The following is a 27,889-nucleotide window of genomic DNA, read 5'->3' as shown; positions in this document are numbered from 1 at the left end:
TGCTGCTAGTATTTGGTAATTTTCTTGCTTTCACTTGTTATCTCGCTTTCCACCACTTTTGTTTTAATATGCCTAGGCTAATATCTAGGCTTGTTTTCTGTGAGTTCTGTGATTTACCTGGATATAGCTATGCATGAATATAGCTATGTACAGATGCATGCATAGACAGAGTACGAAGGAAAGTGGAAGCGTGAGACGAACAGGAAAGCTCAGCATCAACATCTGCTGAGTCCTCAGTTATATGGTCTTAAGTATCATGTTTCCATGGCGCATGGGTGACCTAGGGTATCAAGAACACTGGTAATGAATCACTCACGGAACTGAGATGGCATGAGTTTTAACAAGGTAGAAGATGCTTCACAGATAAGTGCTGATTATTGTAGAAGGAAGGGCTGGTTTTTTAAAAAAGTTTTTTACAGCTGTTCTATTTAATGCTGAGTCTTAGTAAATATGAAAACTCTTTTGCTTCTCCTTTGCTACTGTCCCTCTTCCTGGGGCTTCTACAGGAGATGGATGAAACTTTAATTGTTCACTGTCCCAATTAGATCTTCCCATTCCTCAGCAACTTCAGAAAACGGCTTCAAACCACTTAGTTCCACATCCCTAGAAATGATTTACCTTCTCAAACATCCCCAAAGTTTTAGCAGAAAAGGAACATGGAAGTGTGCACAGCAGTGCAGGTAACAAAAGGAAATAACCTATGGGATTTATCCGCTTCTGTTCTTGTCCGCATCATAGAGCAGTTTTGAAGTTCTATTTTAAAAAGCTACATGGAAGCCACACTAGCATCTTTCATGTGACAAGGCAAATGTACTAATGGAAACAGCATTTAAAATGACTTCGTATCCTTACAGTATTGCTGCACTACCAAAATGAGTATATTTATGTAGTAGTGGTACATTTTTACGTAAATGCTGTGGGCGATGGGAGTCCACACTTCAAGTGTGGGTTTTACCTGTAAGTACCTCAAAGATGTCCTGCTAATATATATATATATAGATGAAGAACAATAGCAAAAATGCAGAGATCCTTCTAAGGAAGCCAGAGCAAGCCAGGGTGCATCTTTTTGGGGATTAAAGGCTGGTTCTCACATGCATGGACATTGCTTGACCACTCGCCTCTCCGATGCTGCACATCTGAGTGTGCAAACTTCCGCCACTGGTAAAGTATTGTATAAGAGGAAATGCACAACCTCTGTGATATGCGACCTGTGACGCTTCTTTCACACATGTACATAATAGTTGCTTGCTGCTGGAGTAATGCTGTGATAAGCAGGAACATACAGGAGATGCAAATATCTGAACTTTTTTGTTTTGTTTAATTTGACTGGCCTCATATAAAGGTTATTGATTTCTCACAGTCTGGGGTGTGTGGATCAACCCAACTTCTACTGATCTGCTCTAAACATCTGCACGCTTCTCAAACCTGCAGAGCCTCCTCCGTGTCCACGTCACGTGCTAGCTGCACCGGAACAGCACACGATCCACGAAGAGTCGTCTCTTGTCTGTCGTTCGCTTCATGCTGACAGCACTGGGTGCTGATAACTCTTTCTGTTACATTACATGAACAGATAAAATCCCAAACAGGAGAATTGTGTCTCCCAAAAGATGGATATCGGCATTTTCCTGTATGTTTATAAGATATTGCGTTCTCCCTCTCTCTTTGTGTAGCATGTATTTGTTAATATATAGATAGAGAGAGAAAGATGCATGGGAGCAGATCCTAGGTGTAGCATGCGTAATAGCTTAACATTGTTATAAAATACATGCACAATACCTCCAACAGATAAGCAACGGGACTTCTCCAAGACCATGTTTCTGAAGCAGCCACAACACGGTTCAGCGGCAGCAATTGTATGAGCTGAACTTCTCCACGCCTCGCTTCATGACTTCAGCTCTCCCTCTCCCCACTGTTTTAAATTAGAGGGTTCCAAAGACGTTGCTTATCTTGTCTTGCAAGACTGTTTCTTTGTTCTTGTCTGGTTCTGGTTTGGGCATTTGCTTTTGCAATTTGTGTGTGTGTGGGGAGTGGGGTGTTGTTCAAGAAAGTGGCACCTCCTTCCTTGTCAAATAGACACAGGGCACACGATGATCCTGTCTTCTAGAAGGACACTGACGATCAGGAACACAAAGTAAAGCCCAAACATGGTGAAGCCCAGGAATTTGTTCATCCTCCACTTGCAAGCCGCAATGGAGAGGATGACGAAGAGCAGCATGATGAAAAGGAGGACTATTGCGCAGAAGAGCCCGTTGCTGCTCACGGCCACGGGGACGAAATTGTTGATCACAGCGTAGAGGAGCCATGGCAGAGGAAGGCTGTTGGGGGAAGAGAGAGAGAGAGAGAGACAATATTGGAAAAGCTTTCGCAAAGGTAGGCTTTGCTAACAACTGGAAGACAGTGTGATTTAGCTTACAAGCGACATTGGAAAGGCTATCAGTAGGGAGCATGGAAACATTTCTTTGGAGAATGGTAGTGCATTAGAGTCTGGAGGAGACTCTTGAGAGCCCCATGGACTGCAAGAAGATCAAACCTCTCCATTCTGAAGGAAATCAGCCCTGAGTGCTCACTGGAAGGACAGATCCTGAAACTGAGGCTCCAAGACTTTGGCCACCTCATGAGAAGAGAAGACTCCCTGGAAAAGACCCTGATGTTGGGAAAGATGGAGGGCACAAGGAGAAGGGGACGGCAGAGGACGAGATGGTTGGATAGTGTTCTCGAAGCTACAAACATGAGTCTGACCAAACTGCGGGAGACAGTGGAAGACAGAAGTGGCTGGCGTGCTCTGGTCCATGGGGTCACGAAGAGTCGGACACAATTAACCAACTAAACAACAACAACAAGTGCATTAAATGGGGCGAAGTGTTTTCTGCGCCAGAAGATGACGAGGAGGTTGCTGGCTGAGGTCCACTGTAAGGAGAACCGGCTCCTGTCACCTTGAGTATCACACCATTCTCCGGACAGTGGTCAAAGGCAGCAAAAGTGAATTTTGCCACACCATCAACACAGTGGCAGTGAAAGCTATATGATAAAGCCAACACCAACTAGCATAAGAATGTCACATTTAACATGCCTTTACGCATGGCTGGGTTGTTAATATAAACCACTCAGTTTTATTTGTGATACGCAGTTGTGTCTTATTTTAACTTGTTTTTAATCCAGATTTTAGAGCATTTTATTAGCATTTATTATGTTCAATTTACTCAGAGTAGACCCTTTCAAATGAATGTGCCTAACAAAGTCATGTTCCCTGTTTTCAATGGGTCTGATTTAGACTTAGTTTGAATACCTGTTCCTATGTAAACCTCTTAAGAGATTTTTAGTATGTTAAGTGGTAAAAATGATAAACAAATCCATGAAGAGAAGTAACTTTGAGCAGCTTTCACAGGTTGAGAACTACTTTTCCCTTGAGGTTTCGTATTTCTAATTTACATCTTTTCCCCAAAGTAGCAAGAAAGAACTGCAACTAATAACTGTAGTGTGAAGTTTCAATCTGTGGCTTAAGTTAAAATTGGGTGCTGCTGTTTTAAAAAAAGAAAAGAAAAACATTACTTACCCCACAGTGATGTCAAAGATGTTACTTCCGACAGAGCTGGACACTGCCATGTCCCCCAGGCCTTTACGTGCCACAATAACACTGGTAATTAGGTCAGGGATCGATGTGCCTGCAGCTAAAATCGTCAGACCCATGATTTCTTCGCTGATGCCAATGGTTTCTCCCACCTAAACACAAAATAATATGCTGAAATCGTGGCAGCGAGAAACGCTTCTTTGCGAAACATACTTTACTTAGTAGAGTAGAGAAGTATACCCTAGCCCAGGCATAGGCAAACTCGGCCCTCCAGATGTTTTGGGACTACAATTCCCATCATCCGTGACCACTGGTCCTGTTAGCTAGGGATGATGGGAGTTGTAGTCCCAAAACATCTGGAGGGCCGAGTTTGCCTATGCCTGCTCTAGTCTCTCTGTGTGCTTAATTCAGGGCTGACGTCCTTAATGGAGCAGGTCGCCAGGAGGAAGAACGGCTACATGTCCAAGCAGACCTTCCCTTTGCTCTTTGGTGAGTCCATATTTAGTCTGAGCTGATCTATGAAGAGAGCTTTCCTTATTGAACTAATAACACCAATGGTCTTCTTTCAAAGGGCTTTCAGCATTTGTTACCTGTTCCCTTAGCTGGTCTGGCATTCTTCAAGCTGTTAGGGCTGCTGCTGCTTTCGTTTTTGAGCATCATGCTATTTTAGCTCCCCAACTCCATAGGTACATTTTTAGATATAAAAATTATCCTCAGAATTTCTTCTATAAATCTATAGCGCTTTTTCAAATGAAGAGGGCCGTGCCTGGATACAGGGCCTTTTCGACTGTGGCACCTCTTGTCTGGCATCTTTCCAGCACCAGCTGAAGACATTTTTATTTTTCCAGGGTGGGTTTCTTCAGTACCCTGTTCTGTTTTTATGCTGAAATGGCTATTTTACTTATTTTATGGTATTGTTCTACAGCTCCATATCCCTTTCCTGTTTTAAGTTGCCCCGGAAGGTCTTAAATAACAGTACTAAATAAAAAACAGCTTCCGTCCCCCATCCTTACATCCAGAGCTTCATCTCACTCTACCAGTTTTATCGTCAAGGTACAGAAGCAGAGTAAAAAAAGCCATTAGATGTATCAAGTTAAGTTAGCTTGCGATATAGTGAAATTTTCAGACCGGAATGGTTGCACACAAAATCGAGGTGTATCTTTCACTTACTTGATGTGCCCACCAGACCATTAGGTAAGAAAATACTGCTATCCAAGAGATCGATCCGAAAAACGTTAAGGGGAAAAACTTCTTTGAGCTCTGAAAAACAGAAAGAATGGGAACAGTAAGCAGAGGTGCTACTAGTTTAGTCCAAAGTCCACAAAACGAGGCATTCTACTTAAATTTACCCAGATGTATAATCTGTTTTGCTTCTATGTTCATGGCCAATCCACCCCAACCACATTTTTATCCTTCTGACTTAATCCTTCAAGGCAGACAGAAATAATCAGAAGAAATGCTCCTGTAATAAACCTTTTCATTATTTAATCCTTAATGCATCCAGGAGCCAGCCCTTGCAATTGGCTGAATATTGTTACCCCCCCCTCTAGTTTTGAAATGCCCCTGTGTCTTCAAAGCACATTTCCACAGGATCTTTGCATCTCTAATGTGAGAGAGGGCATGGCAAAAGGGTTCTGAAAGGATTAGTTGAAACTATCCATCGGATATTTCCCATGGGTGGCGCTGTGGGTTAAACCACAGAGCCTAGGGCTTGCCGATCAGAAGGTCGGCGGTTTGAATCCCCGCGACGGGGTGAGCTCCCGTTGCTCGGTCCCTGCTCCTGCCAACCTAGCAGTTCAAAAGCGAGCAGTTCAAAGCGCAAGTAGATAAATAGGTACTGCTCCAGCGGGAAGGTAAACGGCATTTCTGTGTGCTGCTCTGGTTCGCCAGAAGCAGCTTAGTCATGCTAGCCACATGACCCGGAAGCTGTACGCCGGCTCCCTTGGCCAGTAAAGCGAGATTAGCGCCGCAACCCCAGAGTCGGCCACGACTGGACCTAATGGTCAGCGGTCCCTTTACCTTTGCCTATTTCCCATCTGAACATTTCCTTCCAGAAGAAATGCATGACTTTTTTTGTAATGCGTATTGGAAAGAACCTAGCACCTTCCTTATTACTAGGCATCTTTCCTGCCGTCATGGCAATAGGACATGCTGACAAGTATTTTCTATAAAGCAAATATCCAATTTCCACCCTGACAACACCAATTGGATTCAGCAACTTGAAGGAAGATTAGCTGGCTCAGTGCAGCTGATATGCAATGCTTCATCTGAGCAATTTAGATTTCCTTGATGCAAATTTCAGCTCTTAAATGATGAAGTGCAATACATTAAAACTAGAGCAACAACCTTTAAACATTAGGTTAATCAATGCAAAAGCTCCCCAAATAATCGGGCAGCACATTTGAATAATTTTAATTATTTTAACTCTAAGTGCTTTTGTGTAAGTACGTGCAGAAAAATAATTAACATTATTAAAATGTGCTGCCTAGCGAGCTTTTGAATACAGCGCAGCTACAGATGATAGGCACAAGGAAAGAAGATACATTTATTCTTCACGGGAGGTAATGCCTCTCCTACAATGGTATCACTTGTGAAAATACACCTACGTCCTCCAAAGCATGAAGAATGAATTACCAGTTTGATTAAAGCCAATCCATAATTGACTAAGATTTCTTTAACTGGGTGACAGTCATTATTACTACCAAATAACTTTTGATGAAACAAACGAGTTGTTCCTTAAAGCATATTCCTATGACCTGCCTGAACTGAGAGCAGAGAGAGAAGAGGTCTAAAGACAATACTGTGAACTGCCTACCCGACCAAGGTGCCTGGAGAAGGAGGGGAAGGAGAGACACAACTGTGAGCCCTGCTTTGAGACTGGCCCATAGTCTCCCAGCTTTGCTGATCACAGAGAAAGATAAAGTTTGGGGATTCGGGGGTTAACTGAACTGATTGAGCAGCACGAATCCATTGCTAGAAATACGTGAATTAATTAAGATTCCTTTGGAAAACGTGCCCAAATAGGTTTTGAGAACAACAACAAAAAGGTGTACAGGGACATCATTTGAATCAGAGTTAATACATTCCTCAACCCCAGCTGGTTTGCACTGGCCCTGACTTTCCAAGAGAATTTCTCTTTAAGTGTTTAATCTGTCTACAGTTGTGTCCAAACTTTTTTCACAGAAGGCCAGATTTGATGAAATGACGGACCGTGGCTTTTTTTAAGGACTGAAGTTGTTGAGCTTTTTTGTGATTTCCCCTCAAAGTCGTTGAGCTTTTTTTTTTTTTCATGACCGACTCTGGGGTTGCGGTGCTCATCCCACTTTATTGGTTGAAGGAGCCGGCGTACAGCTTCCAGGTCATGTGGCCAGCAGACTAAGCCACTTCTGGCGAACCAGAGTGGCACATGGAAACATCGTTTACCTTCCCGCCGGTACCTATTTATCTACAGTGGTGCCTCGCAAGACGAAATTAATCCGTTCCGTGAGGCTCTTGTATAGCAGTTTTTTCGTCTTGCGAAGCAAGCCCATTGACAGCTTAGTGGATTAGCGCTATTAGCGGTTTAGCGGCTTTTAGTGGATCAGCTGATAAGCGGCTTATCAGCGGATCAGCTGCTAAGCAGCTTAGCGGCTTAGGAAAAGGGGGGAAAAGGGGGGAAAAGGGGGGGAAACCCGCAGGAACTCGCAAGACATTTTGTCTTGCGAAGCAAGCCCATAGGGAAATTCGTTTTGCGAAGTGCCTCCAAAACGGAAAACCCTTTCGTCTAGCGGGTTTTCCGTCTTGTGAGGCGTTCGTCTTGTGGGACACCACTGTACTTGCACTTTGATGTGCTTGCGAACTGCTAGGTTGGCAGGAGCAGGGACTGAGAAACGGGAGCTCACGCCGTTGTGGGGATTCGAACCGCTGACCTTCTGATCAGCAAGCCCTAGGCTCTGTGGTTTAACCCACAGCGTCACCCGCGTCCCACTGCAGGAAATACAAAATAGTAAATGGAGGGGCTACAACTTCACTTGGGAGGGGCAGGCTGCTTGGCTCTAAAGGTGAGAAGCGAAACATGCACAATCTTAGGCTGTGAAGCTTTTTATATTTGCATGGAAGGAAGCTCCGCTGAAATTAAAAACAAAAAACGGAATTTCTTTCCAGGAAAGAACTGGTGTGCTCCCTTGATTCTATTATGGAAAACACTTTATCCAAATGAATGCAGAAACTTCTGCAGAAGAGGGGACTGAAGGATACACAAACTGTTGGGCGCCTGCAGAATCCAAGGGGGGATATTTCTTATGCATATGTACTGATAATAGACATCTAAAGAAACAGCCACAGGGATCAACATGAAAGGACTATTCATGCCGTATTTTATAGGTTGCCATTAAATATTTACATAGGTAAATGGCAATATATTCACAGCTATTGTCTGCCAGGTTAAGAACGGCTCAAACCAAATGTCATTTCCCGCAGCAACTCTTGCCGGGTATTTTCTCCACCAGGAAATTTAACGGAGGCAAAGGGATCGTGAACTTAGTTACAGATCCCTAACAACCGTACACATCTTGAGAAGATCTGCTACTTTGAAACAGGAAGATACCTGTTATGCCTCTCGGTGTGGTTGCTCGAGAGGCAAGGTCCCTCACTGCTCTTTTCAAAGGCTTTATTACTGGTGCAAAACATTTACAGTGCAGAACGTCTCAATTCTATGTCTTGCTCAGTCACTAGCAGAATCTGAGAGTGGGCGATTCTTAAACTTTCCCCAGCAGAGTAGTCTCTTGACCCCCGGCCGACGCCTCCCCTCTCTGCGCGGAAGCCTACTGCGCAGGGAAGGCTTGGGTAACGGGGGACCTCCCTCCTCCCCATTTTGCTCAGGCATGGAGTCCTGGCACTGCCTTGCATCCTCCAAGCCCTGCAGCTCTTCCCCGCTAGAGGCGGGGCTTCCTTCCTCCGCTGAGGAAGTGCTGCTTCCCACGATCTTTGGAGGCTTTCTGTAATCCAGCTGCTCTTCCCCCTCTCGCCTCTGAGCTGATGGCAGTTCCCTGACAATACCCAATATTTCAAATCCTATACAAAAAGGGAAGAATCATTGCGCTGCTCACAGGGTTTCTGACGTCAGGCAGGGTAGCCCATAATGGAAAAACGATGGGGAGAATAGCCAGATAGGTGAGCTGTTTGCGGGGCGTGTCGGGCCAGGCCAGGCTGAGGGGCTGATCTTCATCCTCCTCTTCCTGTTACAAGGGAGAGAAATTGCGATAATGTTAATTTGGCTGCAAAATGGAAATTTGTGCTTTTTATGTTGCACACCACCCTGGGATTTTCAGATAAAGAGTGGTAAATAATAATAAAAGTAGTAATAGTAATAATAATAATAATAATAATAATAATACTAGCATAAAAGCTATACAAGTTTTAGCATCTTATGATATAAGAAAGGTAATAGTTACAAATCAGTCTTGGGTCCCAACTATGTACACTTTTCACTGAATTTCCTTTTTAAAAAAAATACTTTTTTTTGCAATATGATATAACCCAGATTTTGGATGACAAAGCAGCAGAAACTTATTTTAGTGAATTTGCTTTGCTTCTGCTAGTAATGGGGAGCAGCAAAAAACTTCACAGAGCACTGAATAATCAAAACTTCTCCCTCCTCTTTCCCATCTAGCTCCTGAACATTCACCAAACATTTCCCATTCATGTTCAGCAATAAGGGCTAAAAACGTGCTTTGAAAAAATGGAGCATGTGCCCAGAATGTGTGATTCTCTGTTGTATAATTAGTGCAGAGTCAATTCAACGCTGCATGTGCTCACGAAGGATGGGGGGGGGGGACCACCTGTATTGTGAAAACTCACTTTCTAGCCTAGAGGCTATTCACTACGTAGAATGTTCGGACAGGAGAATCAGTTACAATTCAGCCATAAAAACTTTGCACCTACTTAATATTTCTTAATCTAAACAACTCTGCAAGGCTTTTAATGATGAGGAAAATGGGATTCCTGTACAGGCTACAGAAATGCTAAATCCCAATTAGGATATACTTTAACACGTGTTTTGGTCCATAATAGTCTTGCTTCAGACTGGCTCCCAGTACGTTTCCAAGCACAATTCAAAGTGTTTGTGTTGACCTTTAAAGCCCTAAACAGCCTTGGCCCACTATACCTAAAGGAGCATCTTCACCCCCATCGTTCAGCCTGGACACTGAACGATGGCTGAAGGCCTTCTGGCGGTTTCCTCGCTGCAAGAAGTCAAGTTACAGGGAACCAGGCAGAGGGCCTTCTGCGTGGCACCCACCCCGTGGAACGCCCTCCCACCAGATGTCAAAGAGAAAAACAACTACCAGACTTTCAGAAGACATTTGAAGGCAGCCCTGTTTAGGGAAGCTTTTAATGTTTAATAGGTTATTGTATTTTAGTGTTTTTTTGGAAGCCACCCAAAGTGGCTGGGGAAACCCAGCCAGATGGGCGGGGTATAAATAATATATTATTATTATTATTATTATTATTATTATTATTATTATTATCTATGATGTTGCTGTCTTCCTGCATTATCAGCAGCAGCAGTTTGCAACAGCACTGCTGAACTGAGTAGCTTTGCTGCAATTCTGAAGCAGCGTGACTCAGTTACTACGCGTAAAATAACTGAACTGTACAATTGGAAGGGACCCTGAGGGTCATCTAGTTCAACCCCATGCAATGCAGGAATCTCAGCTCAAGCAGCCCTGACAGATGGCCACCCAAACTCTGCTTGAAGACCTCCAAGGAAGGAGAGTCCACAATCTCCCGAAAGAGCCTATTCCAAATTGTTTTCAGGCAGGTCTAGTCGCTGTTTCATCATGTTAACATCATAGGCTCCAATATTTTTGTAAGTGAATTTTTGCCGTAATGCACCATTCCAGTTTCCTCCTGAAGTGGAGTGTTTCATATGATTCCGTATCTGCATGTTGCATAAGCTATTCCTTCATCTTGCCAATGCTGAATGAACTATGGGGGAAACTGGCTTAGCTGCCACAGGCGTCAATCACCTGCGCGGAGACTGTGATCTGCATGAGGTTACTCTCAGAACTGGTTGCTTGCCAGTGATCTGAGCTCACAGTCTGGCTGGCCAGGGGAAAACGAGGACAGGGCTCCTGAACCATTAATAGTTGTGCAGGAGAGGGATTTTCAGCTGATGCAACTTGCCTTCCATCTGCCTTGCCCCACCCTCCAGTCTCTGCTTCTCAATTTGTATTGTATTATTTTATGCACTGTGGCTTGCCGTTGTTTTATTGTCGTTTCGAAATCATTTATTGCAATTGTTAGGAGCGGGTTTCTGTTTAATTTTTATATGCTGATATTATTATTCTATACTATTCTAATGATGGTTGAATGTTACTTTATTTGATGTCGATTGCTTATTTTAAAGCTAAAACAAAAAATTCCTTCCAGTAGCACCTTAAAGACCAACTAAGTTAGTTCTAGGTATGAGCTTTCGTGTGCATGCACACTTCTTCAGATTTATTTTAAAGCTGTTTCATTATCACATTTTTGTATTGCATTAGATTGTTACAAGGTGTACATTCTTTGTTTCTTCAGCTTGTAAACCGCCTTGAGTATTGTACGATAGAAAAGCGGTATACAAATTAAAAGTGATGATGATGAAGTCTCACTCTCTGCTACACAACTATTAGAGGAGCAGGGGCCACCCAAAAGCAGTCAAAAATTGCTTGTGTAGATCAACCCAGCAAAGGGAAATTAAAGTCCAGTACCAGTGTCTCTGTAATTATACTGGTTTGTAAAGTTGAGATGGTCTACTGCTCCCAGCCTTTCCTGTGATAATTCAATCCTTGCCTACTTCGTTGGTATTAACCGTGTTTTGGAGTAACGTGTTTCACCTTTGCTCTGCTTCTGTCTGTTCATTCTCCTTAAAAAACTTTAAATGACCAATGGTTGCAGTGCTGATGACACAGATGTGATACACCTTAGGAGCAGAACTGCAACCCATGAGTTGAAGAGAGATAATTCTACAGAACCACACCATCTAAATGCATGTTCTCACTTTACACTCTCCCAAAAGCTGTTTATCTCGTTAGAAACATTCAATGATCCCAAGGAATAATGGGATAGGGAGAAATGGCCAACTATTCATAGTTAAAAGTCAAGCTATTTTGACAAAAGTGGCCCAGTATGCATTGCAAGGAGACAAAACACTCCAGAGAGGAACTTTTCCTGAAATGAATAAATCCTGTGTTATCCCTCTGATGTATCAAGCAAAACCCACTTTGCCACAGTCATTCTATAAAGCTGTTTACTAATCACAGAGAAAACAATATGGACTTAAGTTTGCCCCTTTTCACTAGAAGTTGTCTTTGCCATGGCAGGCATGCGCGCATACATACATATATTTCTGATTTGGTTTCCATAGAAACTGGTAAAAAAGGAACACGCCTGAGTGGGAGGAGATGCTAATGTGAAAGTGAATGTTATTTTTAGGGAAGTCACAGGTTAGAACAATTACAGCTGAACTTGCTTAACTGCTTATCTAACAGGGGAATGGTGCTTTTAAAAGGTATATAAAATTTCCGGATGATCTTCCATAGGGCAGTCTAATTTTTTTAGCGAGTGGCTCCTGTAGTACTTTTGGCCTTTTAAAAAATCAAACCTACTCAGTGCCAAGCTATAGAACATAACATTTTAATGCTAGCAGCAAGAAAATATACATGGCCTTTTCTTTGGAAAACGAGTGGCAGCTTTTGTTTATCGGAAATGAAACAGAGTGCATTGCTACTCTATGAAATATAAATGGTTGCAAAGTACACTACTCTCAGATTAGTAGAAGCTATGAGGAACACGCTTGCAAGATTTTCTTGGCCTGAGTTAAGTGGTGTAACAAGTAGTTCAGCATCTGCCATTGGGCAGCTATTTCATCTTGGCAAGGTTACTGAAAGACCAGCAGATTAAGGCTTTAATCCTGTGTTCTCTCACCTGTACGTAAGTCCCAAAGAACTCAGTGGTGCTTACTTCTAAGTAAACATGTACAGGTTTGGGCTGTCAGTGCAGTATAAGTTTTCATGGCCTAGAATCTCAGCTGGGGGATACATGACAATGTCCACAACTCTGTGTAAAGCTTAAAATACGGAACAGCAATTGCTGATAGCACCGGCATCAGAGTTTTACTATGTCAATTAACAGCTATACTGGGGCAGGAAAACATGGTATCTAGTGCAGTTTAAATGAATGGAATCAAACTTCTTGATTAGTCTCAATCCAGCTATCTGACACGCTGTTCTCCCTCTGAAATTCCTCTGACAGGGAACTCCAACATTCATATAAAACGTGGAGTGTTCTAGGAAATTAAAAGGCTCACCCACTGGTTTCTAAATGTTGCCATTTCTGATGCCAGATTTTTGTTGATTTCTTCTTTTGCAGAACTGGCAGAGGATAGCATGGTTTGATCCAGTTGTATGGACTTGCAAAAAGTCAGGTCCCTTCTCTTTACAGTTTATTCAAAATAAGGCAGACATAGCACTTTGCTTTTGAAAACAAGACTTCCTGACTCTGCAGGATTTTCCATTGGGCTTAGAAAACGCTAGACACACAACGACTGTACATAGAATATTCTATGAGATGCAGTTGTGCTTCCTTGTGCCTCTGTTCTTCCTGAATAATTTCTGAGGCCTGAGTGACAGGAAGGATAAAGACCTCCAAATTAATTCGTTCAGTTCTAGACCCTTTTGTGTTTTTCCCCTGTGCTTAAAGAAAACACTTCCTTGTTAGACAGAGAAAGGGCAAGATCCAGGCCAAACTAAGCAGTCTTAAATCCTGGTGATTCAATGGGAGAGTAGATCAGATGCTCAAATATCTCCCAGTGAAATCAAAGTGCTTAACTGAAATTAAAGTCCTGGGTGATACCTAATGTAAACAAGAAGATAACAAAACAATATTCATATGAAAAATTAAATCACTGTGCTTTGTCTTTTTTTGTCTGTCTGCTTTGAAGACAGCCTCGTTTAAAAGCTGAACTTATTTCAAGACTATTCAGGCACATCAATAGGTGGAGCCACAGGTACCGTATTTTTTGCTCCATAACACTCACTTTTTTCCTCCTAGAAAGTAAGGGGAAATGTCTGTGCATGTTATGGAGCGAATGCCTACGGATGGCGGGGGGATCTGCTGCAGTCGTGTGCAGAGGATCCATGGTTCCCCTTCCTTCCCTCCTCTGTGGCTCGCTTTGAAACAGCAAAGTGGGAGAGGAGCCGCTTACATAGATGTAAGTGGCTCCTGTCCGGTTGGCTCCTTTAAAGCAAGCAGGCTCTCTGTCCCTTTCTCCTCCCCACTCAGCTCACTAAATAGCAGTGAAGTTTTTCTAAGCCGGGGAGGAGGGAGAGAAGCAGAGCCTGCTTGTTTTATAGGAGCAAAGTGGGAGAGGAGCCTTCTCCCCTTATACCCCTCTCCTGCATTATTAGCAGCATCCTTCTCCACACACCCCACACGTACTCCTTGTCCCTTGAGTGCTTTTCCTTCCCTCCCCACTTAAAACGTGGTTACAAAGCACGGATCCACATGGATCCTCAGGAATTTTGCACTGGGTCACCCCAAATTCACCATCAGATCACATAGCATGTCCATGGCTACAGCCTGCACCAAACACACACACACGCACCCACTGTTTCATGGGGCCGCAATGGTGCAAAAATGTGGTTACAAAGCATGGATCCACAGGATTTTTGCATTGGGCTACCCCAAACTCGCCGTCAGATCACATGTCTGTGGCCACAGCATGAACCACAAAAATCATACATCCACTGTTTCGTTTAGAATATTTTTTTACTTGTTTTCCTCCTCTAAAAACTATGTGCGTGTTATGGTCAGGTGCGGGTTATAGAGCGAAAAATACGGTATATTTGCTATGACTCTAATTATGAAGTCTTGAAAGTGGGAATCCAATTGTCAGACACTCATTCTGGGTCAAAACTTGTGTTAGTCAAGTTAAGATTTACCTGTGAAAGAGGGCCTTGTATCCTTCTTTTTCTTTTTTAAAAAACTTTTTTATTGTAATGTATTAATAAAATCTTATAAATAATGAGAAATAAAATAAAACGAGAGAATGCGGGTTAGGTTGCAGCACTCACAAGTGTGTCCCTTTTATGAATCCAGTTAATCACAGCTGACAGGCTGCAGTCTTGGGAGGAAATGTTTTGCTCAGCGCAAGGAGAGAATCTCTATTAATGGAACCAGGTGATGTGAATGCAGTTCCCTAGGCAAGCGTGAGAAATGGACCCTGGAAGGAAACATCGCTGACTTTGGCCCAGCCTTGAGAAAAATGTTCCCTCAGAAGTTTTGGAGAGTCAGTTTGCCACGTATCACACGACATTGCTTCTGCATCAGCTTATGTGAAACCACTGGGCTTTTTTAAATCTCCAAGGTGATTGTTCTCGCATATAGGTTATATCTTGATAGGCGGTAAGCGTCCCCCACCCTGGGCCCACAGACTTTGTACGGTAAAAACATAAGGGTGCTACTGAAACGGACCAAAGGTCCACTTTGGCCAGGGATGAGGAAGATGAGCCAGCATAGTCCTTTGTCAGCGAGGACAGGCACAGAAGTCCGGCAACATCTGGAAAGACACAACTTCCCCATCCCTGGCTTACACCCATAATTCTGTTCGCAACAGTGACCAGCTGGATGTTTCTAAGGGGTGTGTGAGGAGGGAATAAAGCTAATGGCCAAGTGATCAAACCAAGTGGCCAACGCTACAGCTTGTGTCCATGCAATTCACAAACACCGTATGATAACTAGCTATACCTGTGGAGGACTGAATTCTTGTGAGGAGGGAGAAGAGGAAGAAGAAGAAGAGTCTCTCTCTCTCTCTCCCTCTCTCTCTCCAGTGTTCCATAATTTTATGAATCTCTTTGCCCTTTTATGGTACTTCCTGTGCATCACAAAATCATGCATAAATAGGGATGGAGGAGAAAGGGGGGAGAAGGGGAAGGAATAAGATAGCAACCTCTACTGCTCCAACAGCCGTTCCGTTTTGCATAGCTCCGTCATTTGGTGGTGTCACCTCAACTTCGACTTTTGCAGTGTTTGGGGCACCTGAAGCATATTCCAGAAATTAAAAAAAAAAAGCAAAACTCAGAACATATCAGTTACTTTTCAACCATTAATCTGTAAACTCATTGAACAGTTAAGCACTAGTATTTAATTAGCTGATATAAGAGTTAGTTTGAGACAAAAATAGTCTAGCTTAAACCTACTGAAGCCAGTGGCATTTAAAGGAGAGTCAAACTGAATGCTAACAGAGTTTAATATAATATCTTTGTAATCTTTACCTTCTTTGCTCCAATATCAAGTCTATTAATTAATCACCTAAGCCTTGTTTACACAGCTTCTCACCCAGAGTGAATTAGTCTCTTATCGTGCATCTGCCTCTTACAGACACAGCCAACTCCCAGGACCTCAGGTGGAACTGCTCAGGAGATGAAACTGGCAGAGAGAAGCTCTGTGATAGGCTCCTCTTTGCCCTTACATAAGCATTTATGTTGCAAGAGAGGAAGACTTTGCAGTGCTTTGGGATTCTCCTAGTTCCCATTCTGCTAGACCTGACTGGTGCAAGGATATACCTGGGCTATTCACACACACCACAATTTAAAGACTCGTGAACAGGTGAAGGAGGAAGGCATAAAAGGCACCGCTTATTCTGCAGTATATTCTCTGACTCCTAGCCAGTCTCTAGAAGAATGTGGATGAGGGATGTGGGGCTATCCCTTAATTGGGGGACACACACGTGTATCAGCTGGTGGGTTGCAAATGAGCCAACTTGTTGACCATCATTAGCCTGTGCGATCACAGAGGATTATTTAAGCCAGGGGAGGGGAGGGGAACTGGCTGAGTGGGACTGCCCAGCTGTCAATCAGCTGATTCTAGTATGATGTCAGGTGATACCTTCAAAGGGGTTCACTGTCACTGCATCACACATCATGTGGGCAGGTAGGTCTGGTTTGGGAAATGGCTTGCTGGGCCTAATTAGGCCGGCGGGCTGCTGTTCCCCACTGCTGATCTAAGCTTAAATAAAACCAAGCATGGAAAAAAAAGATGTTGCAGAAGGAAAGCTTGTTCTTCACTTCTGCTTTCAACTTGGCGAACACAGTTGCACCACATATACCAAGAAACCAAGGGCTTCACACAGGGAAGCATATCTGCATTGGAAGACAGGTGAGAATGCCAGACCCATCCATCTTCTGCCAAACAGATGCAGGTTTCTTTGCAACAAAAAAAGTACATGCTATCTTGCAATTATACTATAAATACATAGGTATTACCTCAATTTTTTAAAAATGCGGTATTTTCTTGAGTAAAGTACTCTATAGCATTTCTATTCACATATTTAATTCTCTCCTCTTAGGCAAAGATCATAAAACAACCTGGCTGGTAGCCAGATTCCGCGCCCAGATTTGTAGGCACAGATCGTCCTCTAGAATAAAATAGCTTACTAGGGAAGTGCTGAAGTTCCCCTTTGGGGCGCCTCAGGGTCAATTTTATTTATGGTAGCCCAAATCTCAGTTGTACGGGTGTATGCATATATCTCAATTTTAACTCATGAGCTAATGCTGCAATCTGCTCTGATTGTATATTTTATCTTTATGAATGCTGTTTTTATTGTGTTATGTTATGTGAGCTGGTCTTTGACCGTAATAAATTATCTATCTATCTATCTATTCACATATCTGCAAACGAAATAATTAAATATTATTATGTTTTGCCTACCGGCATGATTAGCACTTCCATTCCGTTTTTCACCGTCCTCCACCTGACACTTTTTGGCCATCTTATGAAGAATAGATGCCCTTTCTTTGAACTTTCCTGAAAGAAAGAAAAAAACACATTTGTTAAAGCACAGCTATCGGAGGTGGCAGATTCCTGTTACTGCCTCAGCTTCTTGCACCGTGAAACAGTAAGCTGAACTTACCGTATTTTTTGCCCTATAGGACGCACTTTTCCCCCTCCAAAAATGAAGGGGAAATGTGTGTGCGTCCTATGGGGCGAATGCAGGCTTTCACTGAAGCCTGGAGAGCAAGGGGGGTCGGTGCGCACCAACCCCTCTTGCTCTCCAGGCTTCAGGAAGCTATCCGCTAGCGGTGGGAGACGCAGCTCTCCCACGGCTAGCGGGGAGCTTGCCTGCACCCAGAAGCTTGGGGCGCGCTGAGCTCAGCACGCCCCAAGCTTTGGGTTTCGCGCAGCACTCCGCTAGCCATGGGAGAGCCGCACGAAATCGCACAGCTCTCCCATGGCTAGCGGAGCGCTTGCCAGCACCCAGAAGCTTGGGGCGCGCTGAGCTCAGCACGCCTCAAGCTTCGGGCTTCGCGCAGCCCTCTGCTAGCCGTGGGAGAGCTGCGCGACTTCGCACAGCTCTCCCACGGCTTGCGGATAGCAGCCTGTTATCGGGGCTGGGGTCAGGGGAAGCTCGGGCTTCCCCCGCCCCAGCCCCGCACCTGAGGGGAAAAAATAATTTCCCCCCCTTTATTTCCCCCTCAAAAAACTAGGTGCGTCCTATGGGCCGGTGCGTCCTATGGGGTGAAAAATACGGTATATCTTCCAATTTGAATAGCTGCAAAAATAGCTAGTATTGCGTGTGTATTTGTATCATCAGAAGCTCCTGCAAGGCTGAGAGATAGCACCTCGGACCAAGGGGGCACATGGATTTGGTTTCAATTAACGCTGAATTAAGAAACCTGTCAGAATTAACACCAACTTTTATTAATAGGATGGCTGCTATGCTTCGCCATCCCCCCCCCCCATTCCTAGGAGACAAATTCCAGAAGAGACAACTAACAGCTCAGTCCTATGCAAGTTTACACTAGATCTCACTAAATTAAATGGATTGCAGCCTAAGAGGCCTGTGGCAGGACATAGACTAATGCATTAATTGTGGCAAAATCATTCTCAAGCTAGAGCCCACCTAGTAAATATAGGGGTGAATACCAATGATATCTGTCTGACTGCACCACTGACTTCTGCATGAGCAATGGGACTTCCTGCTCCTCTCCTCCCCCTATAGCCCACCCACTGACCCCAAAATCTTTTCCAGAGGATCCCCCAACCCTCTGGAACAGATAGGGGTGTTGTACCACAAGGGAGATGGAGAGGAACTGGAGATTCACTTATGCAATGGGGAGGGGGGGGAATTAATTAAAATGTTTCTTTTGCCTTCCTCTGAGAATCTCAAGGTAGTATACAACAGTTTTAAGACACATATGAAACACTAAAACAAAAACAATAAAATGCAGCCAACAAATCATATGCTATTTACTTATCAATTAATCAATAAAATACTTTAACCCAATAAGACCTTTATGCAACTCAAAGACCTAACTGCATGACATTTGTAATTATGCTACAATATATTTTCCTCTGTACTGATAATGAATTTTGATAATGAGCAGGAACTGGCTGAGTGAACACCATGGACCAGTGTCTGATTCAAATTTAATGTAGTAAAACAACCCAGAGTTTGCAGCAAACCAGTTTCCCATTTTATCTGAAAATAAGAACCTGTCTTTTGCACAAACCAGGATACTTCCCATGATGGATATACATATTTGTTTTGCTCTGTTGTTGTCTTTGGACAAAAAAACTTGGCATATTTGCTAAACCATGAAAAGCCTAGAAGAGGTGAAAGTAAAAAAATGAATATATGTACCCTAAGCAGCAATCTGTTTTTACAACTGCATTCAACTCCTTTGCCTGGGGGTGGGGAGAGCACATGATTGTGTCTCCAGCTATAACTGGGATCAGCCCACAGCATGGACTTCTGGTATTCATCTTAACTATTGCTTTTCAATTAGTAGTGGAGTGATTTAAGGATATAGCTCAAATATAATGGTAGGCAGTAGGCAGCGGGAAATACCAAATATTTGTGGGGAAATGGTGGAAGAGAAATATTTTTCTATTTCCCTTTTCATTATGTTTCTGAGATGCAGACAACAATGGTTTTTGCGCCCCTCAAAAGACCTTCCTGAGATCAGATTAGTTTCTAAAAATGTAACCTTTGTGGTTTTCTGAAAGGCTTTTGGAGAGCAGAAGATGGCTGGATGCAGAGAAGCAACAAAAACTGGGACTAAGAACATAGAAGGTTATCTATGAAGGCATAAAGCTTGGATATAATCATGTAATCAAATAAAAGATAAACATGGCAATTGATGGACACCAATAAAATTCGTCTCTCCAGCGGCAAGATTCATCCATCCCAAAGCATTTTTATTATTTGATGTTTGCAGTGGCCGATGGATGTATTTGAAAGCTGGTACTGGTTTGACACAGAAGAATGCACTTGCAACACATGGCACAGCTTGAAAACAGGAGCATTTAATACAACATAATGTAATAGCGAGATCAATGGGTGCTTCAAGAAACAAAAGCCAGACTATATAAAGAGCGCTTACAAAGAGAAATGAAGAACCGATTAATGAAATGTCATCTCTTCATTAGTTAGTTCATTCTAATGCAGTGGAAAACGCAAATCTAAAATAATAGGTACAAAACCTCACATGGTAAAGAGTACAAATCTGCATATGAGTAGAAAAATGGATACAGATCGATTATGGAGTCATCAGAAGAGGCACACAAACAGAAAAGGCTATTTACAATCTGGTCCTATTGGCAGGGACCTATTGCAAGATCATACCTGTTCCTCTTGCAGCCAGAGGAACAAACAGGCATTTGTTCCTACCCCCCAACAAAGCCAGTGGTTGTACTGACTGCCAGGGCCACAATGAGGAAAGTGCTCATTTCAGCCACTTAGCATGACACTCAAGAGAGCAAGGGAGGGGAACCTGGCAGTGTTAATCTAAAATCCCACCATCCCTGACCACTGGCCATGCTGACTGTGTCTGTTGAGAGCTGAAGTCCAGAAGCATTTGAAAAGCCAGCCCCATCCACACAACAGACTTTTCCAGTGCTAAAGGTAAAGGTAAAGGGACCCCCTGACCATTAGGTCCAGTCGTGACTGACTCTGGGGTTGCGGCGCTCATCTCGCTTTATTGGCCAAGGGAGCCGGCGTACAGCTTCCGGGTCATGCGGCCAGCAGGACTAAGCCGCTTCTACCGAACCAGAGCAGCACACGGAAATGCCGTTTACATTCCCACTGGAGTGGCACCTATTTATCTACTTGCACTTTGACGTGCTTTCGAACTGGTAGGTTGGCAAGAGCAAGGAACGAGTAACGGGAGCTCACCCCGTTGCGGGGATTCGAACCGCCAACTTTCTGAGCGGCAAGTCCTAGGCTCTGTGGTTTAACCCACAGCACCACCCACGTCCCACTTTCCAGTGCTACAGGAGTCCTAAGAGCTTGGGAGTCACAAGCTACAAGGAGAAGTTGCCTTTGCCTCTGTCATCCGATACACCTTTAGAGCTGCAAACCAATGTCTGAACAGCAATATCACCAGTGCAAAACTTTGGAGCCCACAAAAGCCAAGAAGGCCAATGCAATTCACTGCATGCAAATGCGGAAGAGCAAGAGTCATGCATTTCTGAGAATTGCAGAGTGGAAAGGAGCATCTTTCAAGTTTGACATGGAGCTAATTTAAGGTGGATATGTCCAAGTATAGATCTGTAACTACTCTTTAAAAGGCTTTATACAGAATTACTTTTACAGTTGTGGAAGATTACCAAGGCACAGCAGCTAAGCACAAAACATTTTTGCTACCTGGCCTTCCACTAACAATGGACATAAAAAGGTAAAGGGACCCCTGATCATTAGGTCCAGTCGTGACCGACTCTGGGGTTGCGGTGCTCATCTCGCTTTATTGGCCGAGGGAGCCGGCATACAGCTTCTGGGTCATGTGGCCAGCATGACTAAGCCGCTTTTGGCAAACCAGAGCAGCACACGGAAACGCCGTTTACCTTCCCGCCGGAGCGATACCTATTTATCTACTTTCACTTTGATGTGATTTCGAACTGCTAGGTTGGCAGGAGCAGGGACCGAGCAACAGGAGCTCACCCTGTCACGGGGATTCAAACTGCCAACCTTCTGATCAGCAAGTCCTAGGCTCTGTGGTTTAACTCACAGTGCCACCCGCACCCAGCAATGGAGATAAAGGTAAAGGTAAAGGGACCCCTGACCATTAGGTCCAGTCATGGCTGACTCTGGGGTTGCGGCGCTCATCTCCATTTATTAGCCGAGGGAGCTGGCGTACAGCTTCCGGGTCATGCGGCCAGCATGACTAAGCCACTTCTGGCGAACCAGAGCAGCGCACGGAAACACCGGTTCCCTTCCCGCCAGAGTGGTACCTATTTATCTACTTTCACTTTGATGTGATTTCGAACTGCTAGGTTGGCAGGAGCAGGGACCGAGCAACAGGAGCTCACCCCATCGCAGGGATTCGAACCGCTGACCTTCTGATCGGCAAGTCCTAGGCTGTGTGGTTCAACTCACAGCACCACCCGCGTCCAACAATGGACATAGTTTGTGGCAAAATGCCAATCTTACTTCCCGTTCGAGATCCATTCAGCACCAAATTAGTGAGAGAGGGAAGAGCAATGTGCCTCACTTCCTTCCATGGATTCTTCCTTGCAATTGCCCCCCTCCCTGTATTAGGATTGCAAGAACTCTCAGTGCAGTTCCACCTTTGGTTCAGCCATGGGGAGGAGACGATAGTAGCATCACCCATCACTCATTCGTCCATCAAAAACTTTGGATAAGGACCGCGTGTGCTGACAAGATGGAGCAAACTGCTAATTGGCATAGCTTACATTTTTAAAATGGCTGCACAGGTGTAAACTATACCTCAGTTGTTATTGTGGATTGCACAACATCACCTAACCTCGCTGAAAACACTCACAGAAATTAGCCAAATATTTTGATGAAGCTCTGAACAATTTGCACGTAGGTGTTTGCAAAATCAAAAGGTCATCTCCTAGCCTGGCTATATCCGAAATGAGAAGTGTGTTTAATAAGTCTCACTGGGTTTTGCGTTAATAAATGTAGGCACATTTAGACAGCGGTCTTTTTACACACTTAGATGGGAGTGGGTCCCACTGTACTCAGTAGGGCTTGCTGTGGACATGATCAGGTTTGCATGAAGAACAAAGTTTTGAAAGTGCCGATCTGTGGAAGTGTGTGCTATTTTAAAGCAAAACTGATTTGCTGTATGGCAATAAAAAAAAGAAACAGCAAATGCGAGTTGATAAAAACGTTAAGAAGTATGGTAGCACATCACACTATGTCAGTGAAATCATGCAAAGAGGAACTGAAAAAAAAAAACCAAGAAGAAGAAGAAGAAAAGTAATCACAGTAGGTTTTTTTTTTTGAAAAAAGAGTATTAAAAAATGCTGAGACAAAAATTCCAAAATATTTCTTACCTTCTTCAGTCATTGTGTCATAATATTTTAGCTTTCCATATGATCCAAGCTCTACAACATCATAGTAAAAGACACAGAGATAAGGAAGCAGCAGACATTCAAAGCAATCAACATGCTTTCACACATTCTCAATAAAATTCACAGCAATAATCTTTCTGCAGAGTAGGGAAGCACAGCTTGTCAAAATGAGACGTACTTATGAAAATTGCTTCTGTAGTTAATGTAAGCATCTTGGATAGGTTGGTTGGAGCACAAAACGCAGTAAGTTTTGGGGTGTCACTGGAAATTACATTTTCTCTTCTAGGGTTGCGTTTTAAGTTTCACCTTCCGGGAATCTTCTTTTGTAAACTACAATTTTATGCTACGATTTAATATTTATTTAGCATCAATAGTCTGCAAGATGCCTAAGAACACGTTCCGGTGAAAGCCTACTTAATGTTTATTGGGATACGATTGAAGTTTTTTTATTGATTTATTTTAAATTTTACACCACCTTTTATCCAAAAATCCCAGGGCGGTGTACAAAATTAAGAACATAATTTATACAGCATAATAATAAAAAACATGATAATACACAGCATAGTAATAAAATAACCGTAAGAACAGCCCACCCTCCCCATTTAACAGGCCATAGATATTTAATTTATTTAAAGGCCTGGATAAAGAGGAATGTCTTCGCCTGGAGCCTAAAGATATGTAATGATGGTGCCAGGGCAAGCCTCTCTGGGGAAAGCATTACACAGACTGGGAGCCACTACAGAAAAGGCCCCGTTCTTGTGTTTTAACCCTCCAAACCTCTCGGGGGGGGGGGACATAGAGAAGGGCCTTGGATGACAAGAACAGAGTCTAGGTCAGTTCCTATGGGGAGAGGTATTGAGTTCTTGAGCCACGTAAGGCTTCTAATGATTTAATTTAGGTTGTGGCTTTTTATGTGATATACTCTAAATATACTTTGTTTTCCTTTTTCATGCAGACTGGGTGGGAAGTCAAAAAGAACTGCTGTATAAGAATGGAAAACAATGTAATTGTAAAACTGGAAACTTAAATAAAAGAGGAATGCTTCAGAAATGCACATTACAGCTGCACTGCGATTGCTGAGCATATGTTTCAAAGAAAACATCTGAGTCAGGGAGCTTCTTCACCCCTTCGTCAAACAGAAGGAAAAGCCTTCTACAAAGTGGAATTATCTTGTAGCACCAATAATATAATAATAATAATAATAATTTATTATTTGTACCCCGCCCATCTGGCTGGGTTTCCCCAGCCACTCTGGGCGGCTTCCATAAAAACCAGAAATACACTAAAATATCACAGATTAAAAACAGTAAAGCTCTGCAGCAATGCAGTAAAGCTAAGATTATATAAGATGCAAATCAATGGTGGAAACAGTGTTGGAACTCTCCAAGTTCAAAGGGAAAGTTCCACTCTGAACTGGAAATATCAGCTCATTTTAATACCTGGGGGTGAGTTAATTGTTCAAAACGACTTTTTAAATTATTCATGAGATAAGTAGGGAAGCAAAATAATGACAAATTAAGGCAAATTCTTTAGAAACACTGTGATCCCCCCCCCATCATTATGTTCTAGTCCTCCTTTGGTAATTCCATTTCTGAGCATTTATCACTGACTACCAAAACTGAAGCTTTGCAGAGACCTAACAATAGAATTTCAGATGTTATTCTCCCTGCTTTAATGGAAGCACTTAGAAAGTAATTATAGCAGCAACGGTCCATTATTTCGCTCTTTAGTCAACTCTTTCGATTCCATGTTCTCTTCTAAAAACAGTCTGGGTTCAGGCACGTTTCCATAACACTTGATCTCTCTCTTACGTTTAGATCTAAGATAACAGTGATGATTTTCCAATCTTAATTGCTAATAAGTAGAGGATTTTGTTTCCTGATAAATATGAAATGTATCTTACCTGTGCATCCCTGTACTGGCTAAAATGTATAGTCAATTTAAGAACGACAGTCTCTTGCTTGCTATGCCACTGTTCAGAACTTACAGTAACATGGCATTTACTTCAAAAAGTAAAAAAACCAGGAAGTTGTTGAGTTTTTAGGGAAATATGGTTTTTCGGTTGACTTGCCTAAGATTCCTGAATGCCCTAAACACACCTCGTGGTGCTATTTGCCAGGGTAGGCATTAAAATGTAACATTGCCACGACAACGGTCAAATGAGAAAACCATTTTCACATAACTCCCCAACCCACGATATTTGCAGCAGGAAAGGAACAGAGCAAAAACATAATTAAAAGGGTCCTTGAGAAGAACGAGGCAGTTTTGCATTCAGGTCAGGTCTTTCAAGTTTTTAAAAGTTGACGAAGAAAAGCAGCGGACTTCATGCTCAAATTCTATATTTTAGATTTTTGAAAAATTAAAAAATCAGCTCTTAACATTTTGTGGTCATGGAGGTTGGGTGATTCTCTTGTCATAAGTGATTGGCACAGGCAATATCAATTACATTCCCGCAACAGGTTCCCAACCATCTTACACAATTCATTATCTTAGGAGGACTGGTGTATTTGTCTCCAACCCATAGTTCAGCCCAGGCACTGAGGTCCAGCTCCGAGGGTCTTCTGGCGGTTCCCTCCCTGCAAGAAGCGAATTTACAGGGAACCAGGCAGAGGGCCTTCTCGGTGGTGGCGCCCGCCCTGTGGAACACCCTCCCATCAGATGTCAAACAGATAAACAACTATCTGACTTTTAGAAGACATCTGAAGGCAGCACTGTTTAAGGAAGTTTTTTATGTTTGAAGTTTTTATTCTGTTTTTAATGTTCTGTTGAAAGCCGCCCAGAGTGGCTCAGGAAACCCAGCCAGATGGGCGGGGTAGAAATAATAAATTATTATTATTATTACAAGAACAAATAAATGGCTCACTTTTCTACTGGCATTCATAATGCATGCAAGCACAATTGCATTCTGTTTTGTTTTGTTTTAATATAATTTTTATTGGTTTTTACAAACATAACATCCCATTTTAAACAATAGTAACAAACCTTTGGTTATCACAGCCTAGGACTTCCATCAACCTCAACTGATGGTTTTCTAACTTTCTTTCTAATTTTGCATTTTATTATTATAGTTATTGCTATGAAATCCAAATCCTAAACTCCTTCTTAGTCCTCTTTCGCAATAATTCATATAGTTCTCCTTACAAAACTTCTTGTAACCCTACAAGTGATATATCAATATATTCAATATATTCAAATATATCATGAATTTCTAAGCATAATTGCATTCTGACATATGTATGGCATTCAGAGTGGGGTTGAAACGAGGAGCATTCATAAAACATGGCTCTGTCTAAAACAGGGGTAGGCAACCTAAGGCCCATGGGCCACAAGCGGCCTGCGGGGATCGTTTAACTGGCCCACAAACTGCCCCCAAACCGAACCACCCACTCGGCGAGTATCCGCGTGCTGCACTAAACTGGCCCAGCATGGTGCAGGGACTCGCTTCCACGGTGCTGGAAATCACACCTGCGGATTCTCAGATGCCGAAACATGCGTGATCTGGCCCACAGAGGGATCTCCACTGGAGTGAACCGGCACAGGCGAGGTAAACCTTGCCGGCCCTGATCTAAAAGCTGTACAATGGTACCTCAGGTTAAGTACTTAATTCATTACGAGGGTCCGTATTTAACCTGAAACTCTTCTTAACCTGAAGACCACTTTAGCTAATGGGGCCTCCTGCTGCTGCCGCGCCGCCAAAGCCCGATTTCTGTTCTTATCCTGAAGCAAAGTTCTTAACCTGAAGCACTATTTCTGGGTTAGCAGACTCTGTAACCTGAACCGTATGTAACCTGAAGCGTATGTAACCTGAGGTACCACTGTATAAAGGACTACATAACACAGGGGTCAGCAAGGCTTACTTTGCCTGGGCCAGTTTGCTGCCACGGAGCCCCCTCTGTGGGCCGGATTGCGGGCGCACATGAGCGAGCGCGCCTGCGATTTCCGGCATCTGTGCAGACGCTATTTTCGGCGCTGCGAAAGCGAGTCCCTGCGCTGTGCTGCACCGGTTTAGCACAGCGACTCGCCAAGAGGGCGGCTCAGTTCGTGGACGGCTCATAGGCTGGTAGAATGACCCCTGTGGGCCACTTGTGGTCCACGGGCCTTAGGTTGCCGACCCCTGACATAACAACTCTTCCCACTTCCTTCTGAATGGGAGCAGCAGCGGTTTGTGGTGCAGCCACAGTCATTATCTTAAGCTGACATTCTTTGGGATCCTGGAAAGAGAGTTTATCCTTAATGTTGCTCACTTAAGGAAAATAATAGTGCCTGCCAAGTGGAAGTTTGAGGAAGGTACCAGGACAATCTCAGATGGATATAATAATCAAGGAAGAGGAGGTGTTCAGGGAAGGAATTTATTAAAAGAAATAGACCAGGAGAAATGAAATAAGTATCATAAATTAACTGGGGCTGGGGGAGAAATGCAAAGGATTACATATTGGGATCTGAAGTGGTTTTTGAAAGGACGGAAGGGAGAGGGGTCGTTGCACCACATACCTCAAATCAAAGAATGAAAATGAACACATAAGAAAAGAGATATTAGATATCCAGTATTTTGTAATCGGATTTCCCCATTGACAGAAAAGAAGGAAGGAAGGAAGGTACACGCTAGCAAATACAAGAGTAGGAAAGAAGAAATCAAGGCCATAAGTGCGCAACATATTGGCGCAGCTAGGGATCTGAAGGGTGTGTTATCTGTGTCTCCAATCTAAGCCTAAACAGATTCACTAGTCTAGGATTATTAGTCACTTTTGTTTCAAATTCCGATACTTCAGAGTTTCTGTAAATTATGCAGAATCAGCTCCTGAGTAAGTAAGCTATGGTTTGTTTAGCCTGTGGTTTCTTTCAACTATGGTTTGGAGTTATGTCCAAACCCACCAGGCTTGTTTAACCACGAGTCATTCAGCCACTCCTTCCCGGTTTCTCACCAAGTTACAGAGGTATGAGACACGAGCAGTTGGAAAACAAACCAAGCTTTATGAATGCTTC

General features: G+C 43.2%; 1 protein-coding gene and 1 long non-coding RNA gene across 6 annotated transcripts in view; one reads left to right on the top strand and one right to left on the bottom strand.

Annotated features, from left to right (window-relative positions):
* Window positions 1-406: 406 nt before the first annotated feature.
* The window catches only part of SLC24A2 (solute carrier family 24 member 2), an 85,172-nt gene continuing 57,689 nt past the window's right edge, over window positions 407-27,889 (bottom strand). For 4 of the 5 annotated variants that reach the window (XM_081845132.1, XM_081845135.1, XM_081845133.1 and 1 more), the window contains 7 exons: window positions 22,889-22,939; window positions 17,297-17,392; window positions 15,537-15,625; window positions 8,656-8,784; window positions 4,739-4,828; window positions 3,554-3,720; window positions 407-2,315 (listed from right to left, as the gene is read on the bottom strand). In XM_081845132.1, the coding sequence (XP_081701258.1) occupies window positions 2,066-2,315; window positions 3,554-3,720; window positions 4,739-4,828; window positions 8,656-8,784; window positions 15,537-15,625; window positions 17,297-17,392; window positions 22,889-22,939 (872 nt within the window). In that variant the 3' untranslated portion in view covers window positions 407-2,065. The remainder of the gene's footprint in view (window positions 2,316-3,553; window positions 3,721-4,738; window positions 4,829-8,655; window positions 8,785-15,536; window positions 15,626-17,296; window positions 17,393-22,888; window positions 22,940-27,889) is intronic. The other variant, XM_081845136.1, reaches the window with a different exon arrangement.
* The window catches only part of LOC309332590, a 197,932-nt gene continuing 178,182 nt past the window's right edge, over window positions 8,140-27,889 (top strand). The window contains exon 1 of the long non-coding RNA XR_014152214.1: window positions 8,140-8,155. This is a non-coding gene — a long non-coding RNA (uncharacterized lncRNA). The remainder of the gene's footprint in view (window positions 8,156-27,889) is intronic.

The sequence above is a fragment of the Podarcis erhardii genome (assembly GCF_964252035.2).
Source record: "Podarcis erhardii genome assembly, chromosome: 17".
In the NCBI taxonomy this organism is placed as follows: Eukaryota; Metazoa; Chordata; class Lepidosauria; order Squamata; family Lacertidae; genus Podarcis; species Podarcis erhardii.
The sequence above is the reverse complement of the archived record's forward strand: the minus strand, read 5'-3'. Positions and strand labels throughout refer to the sequence as shown.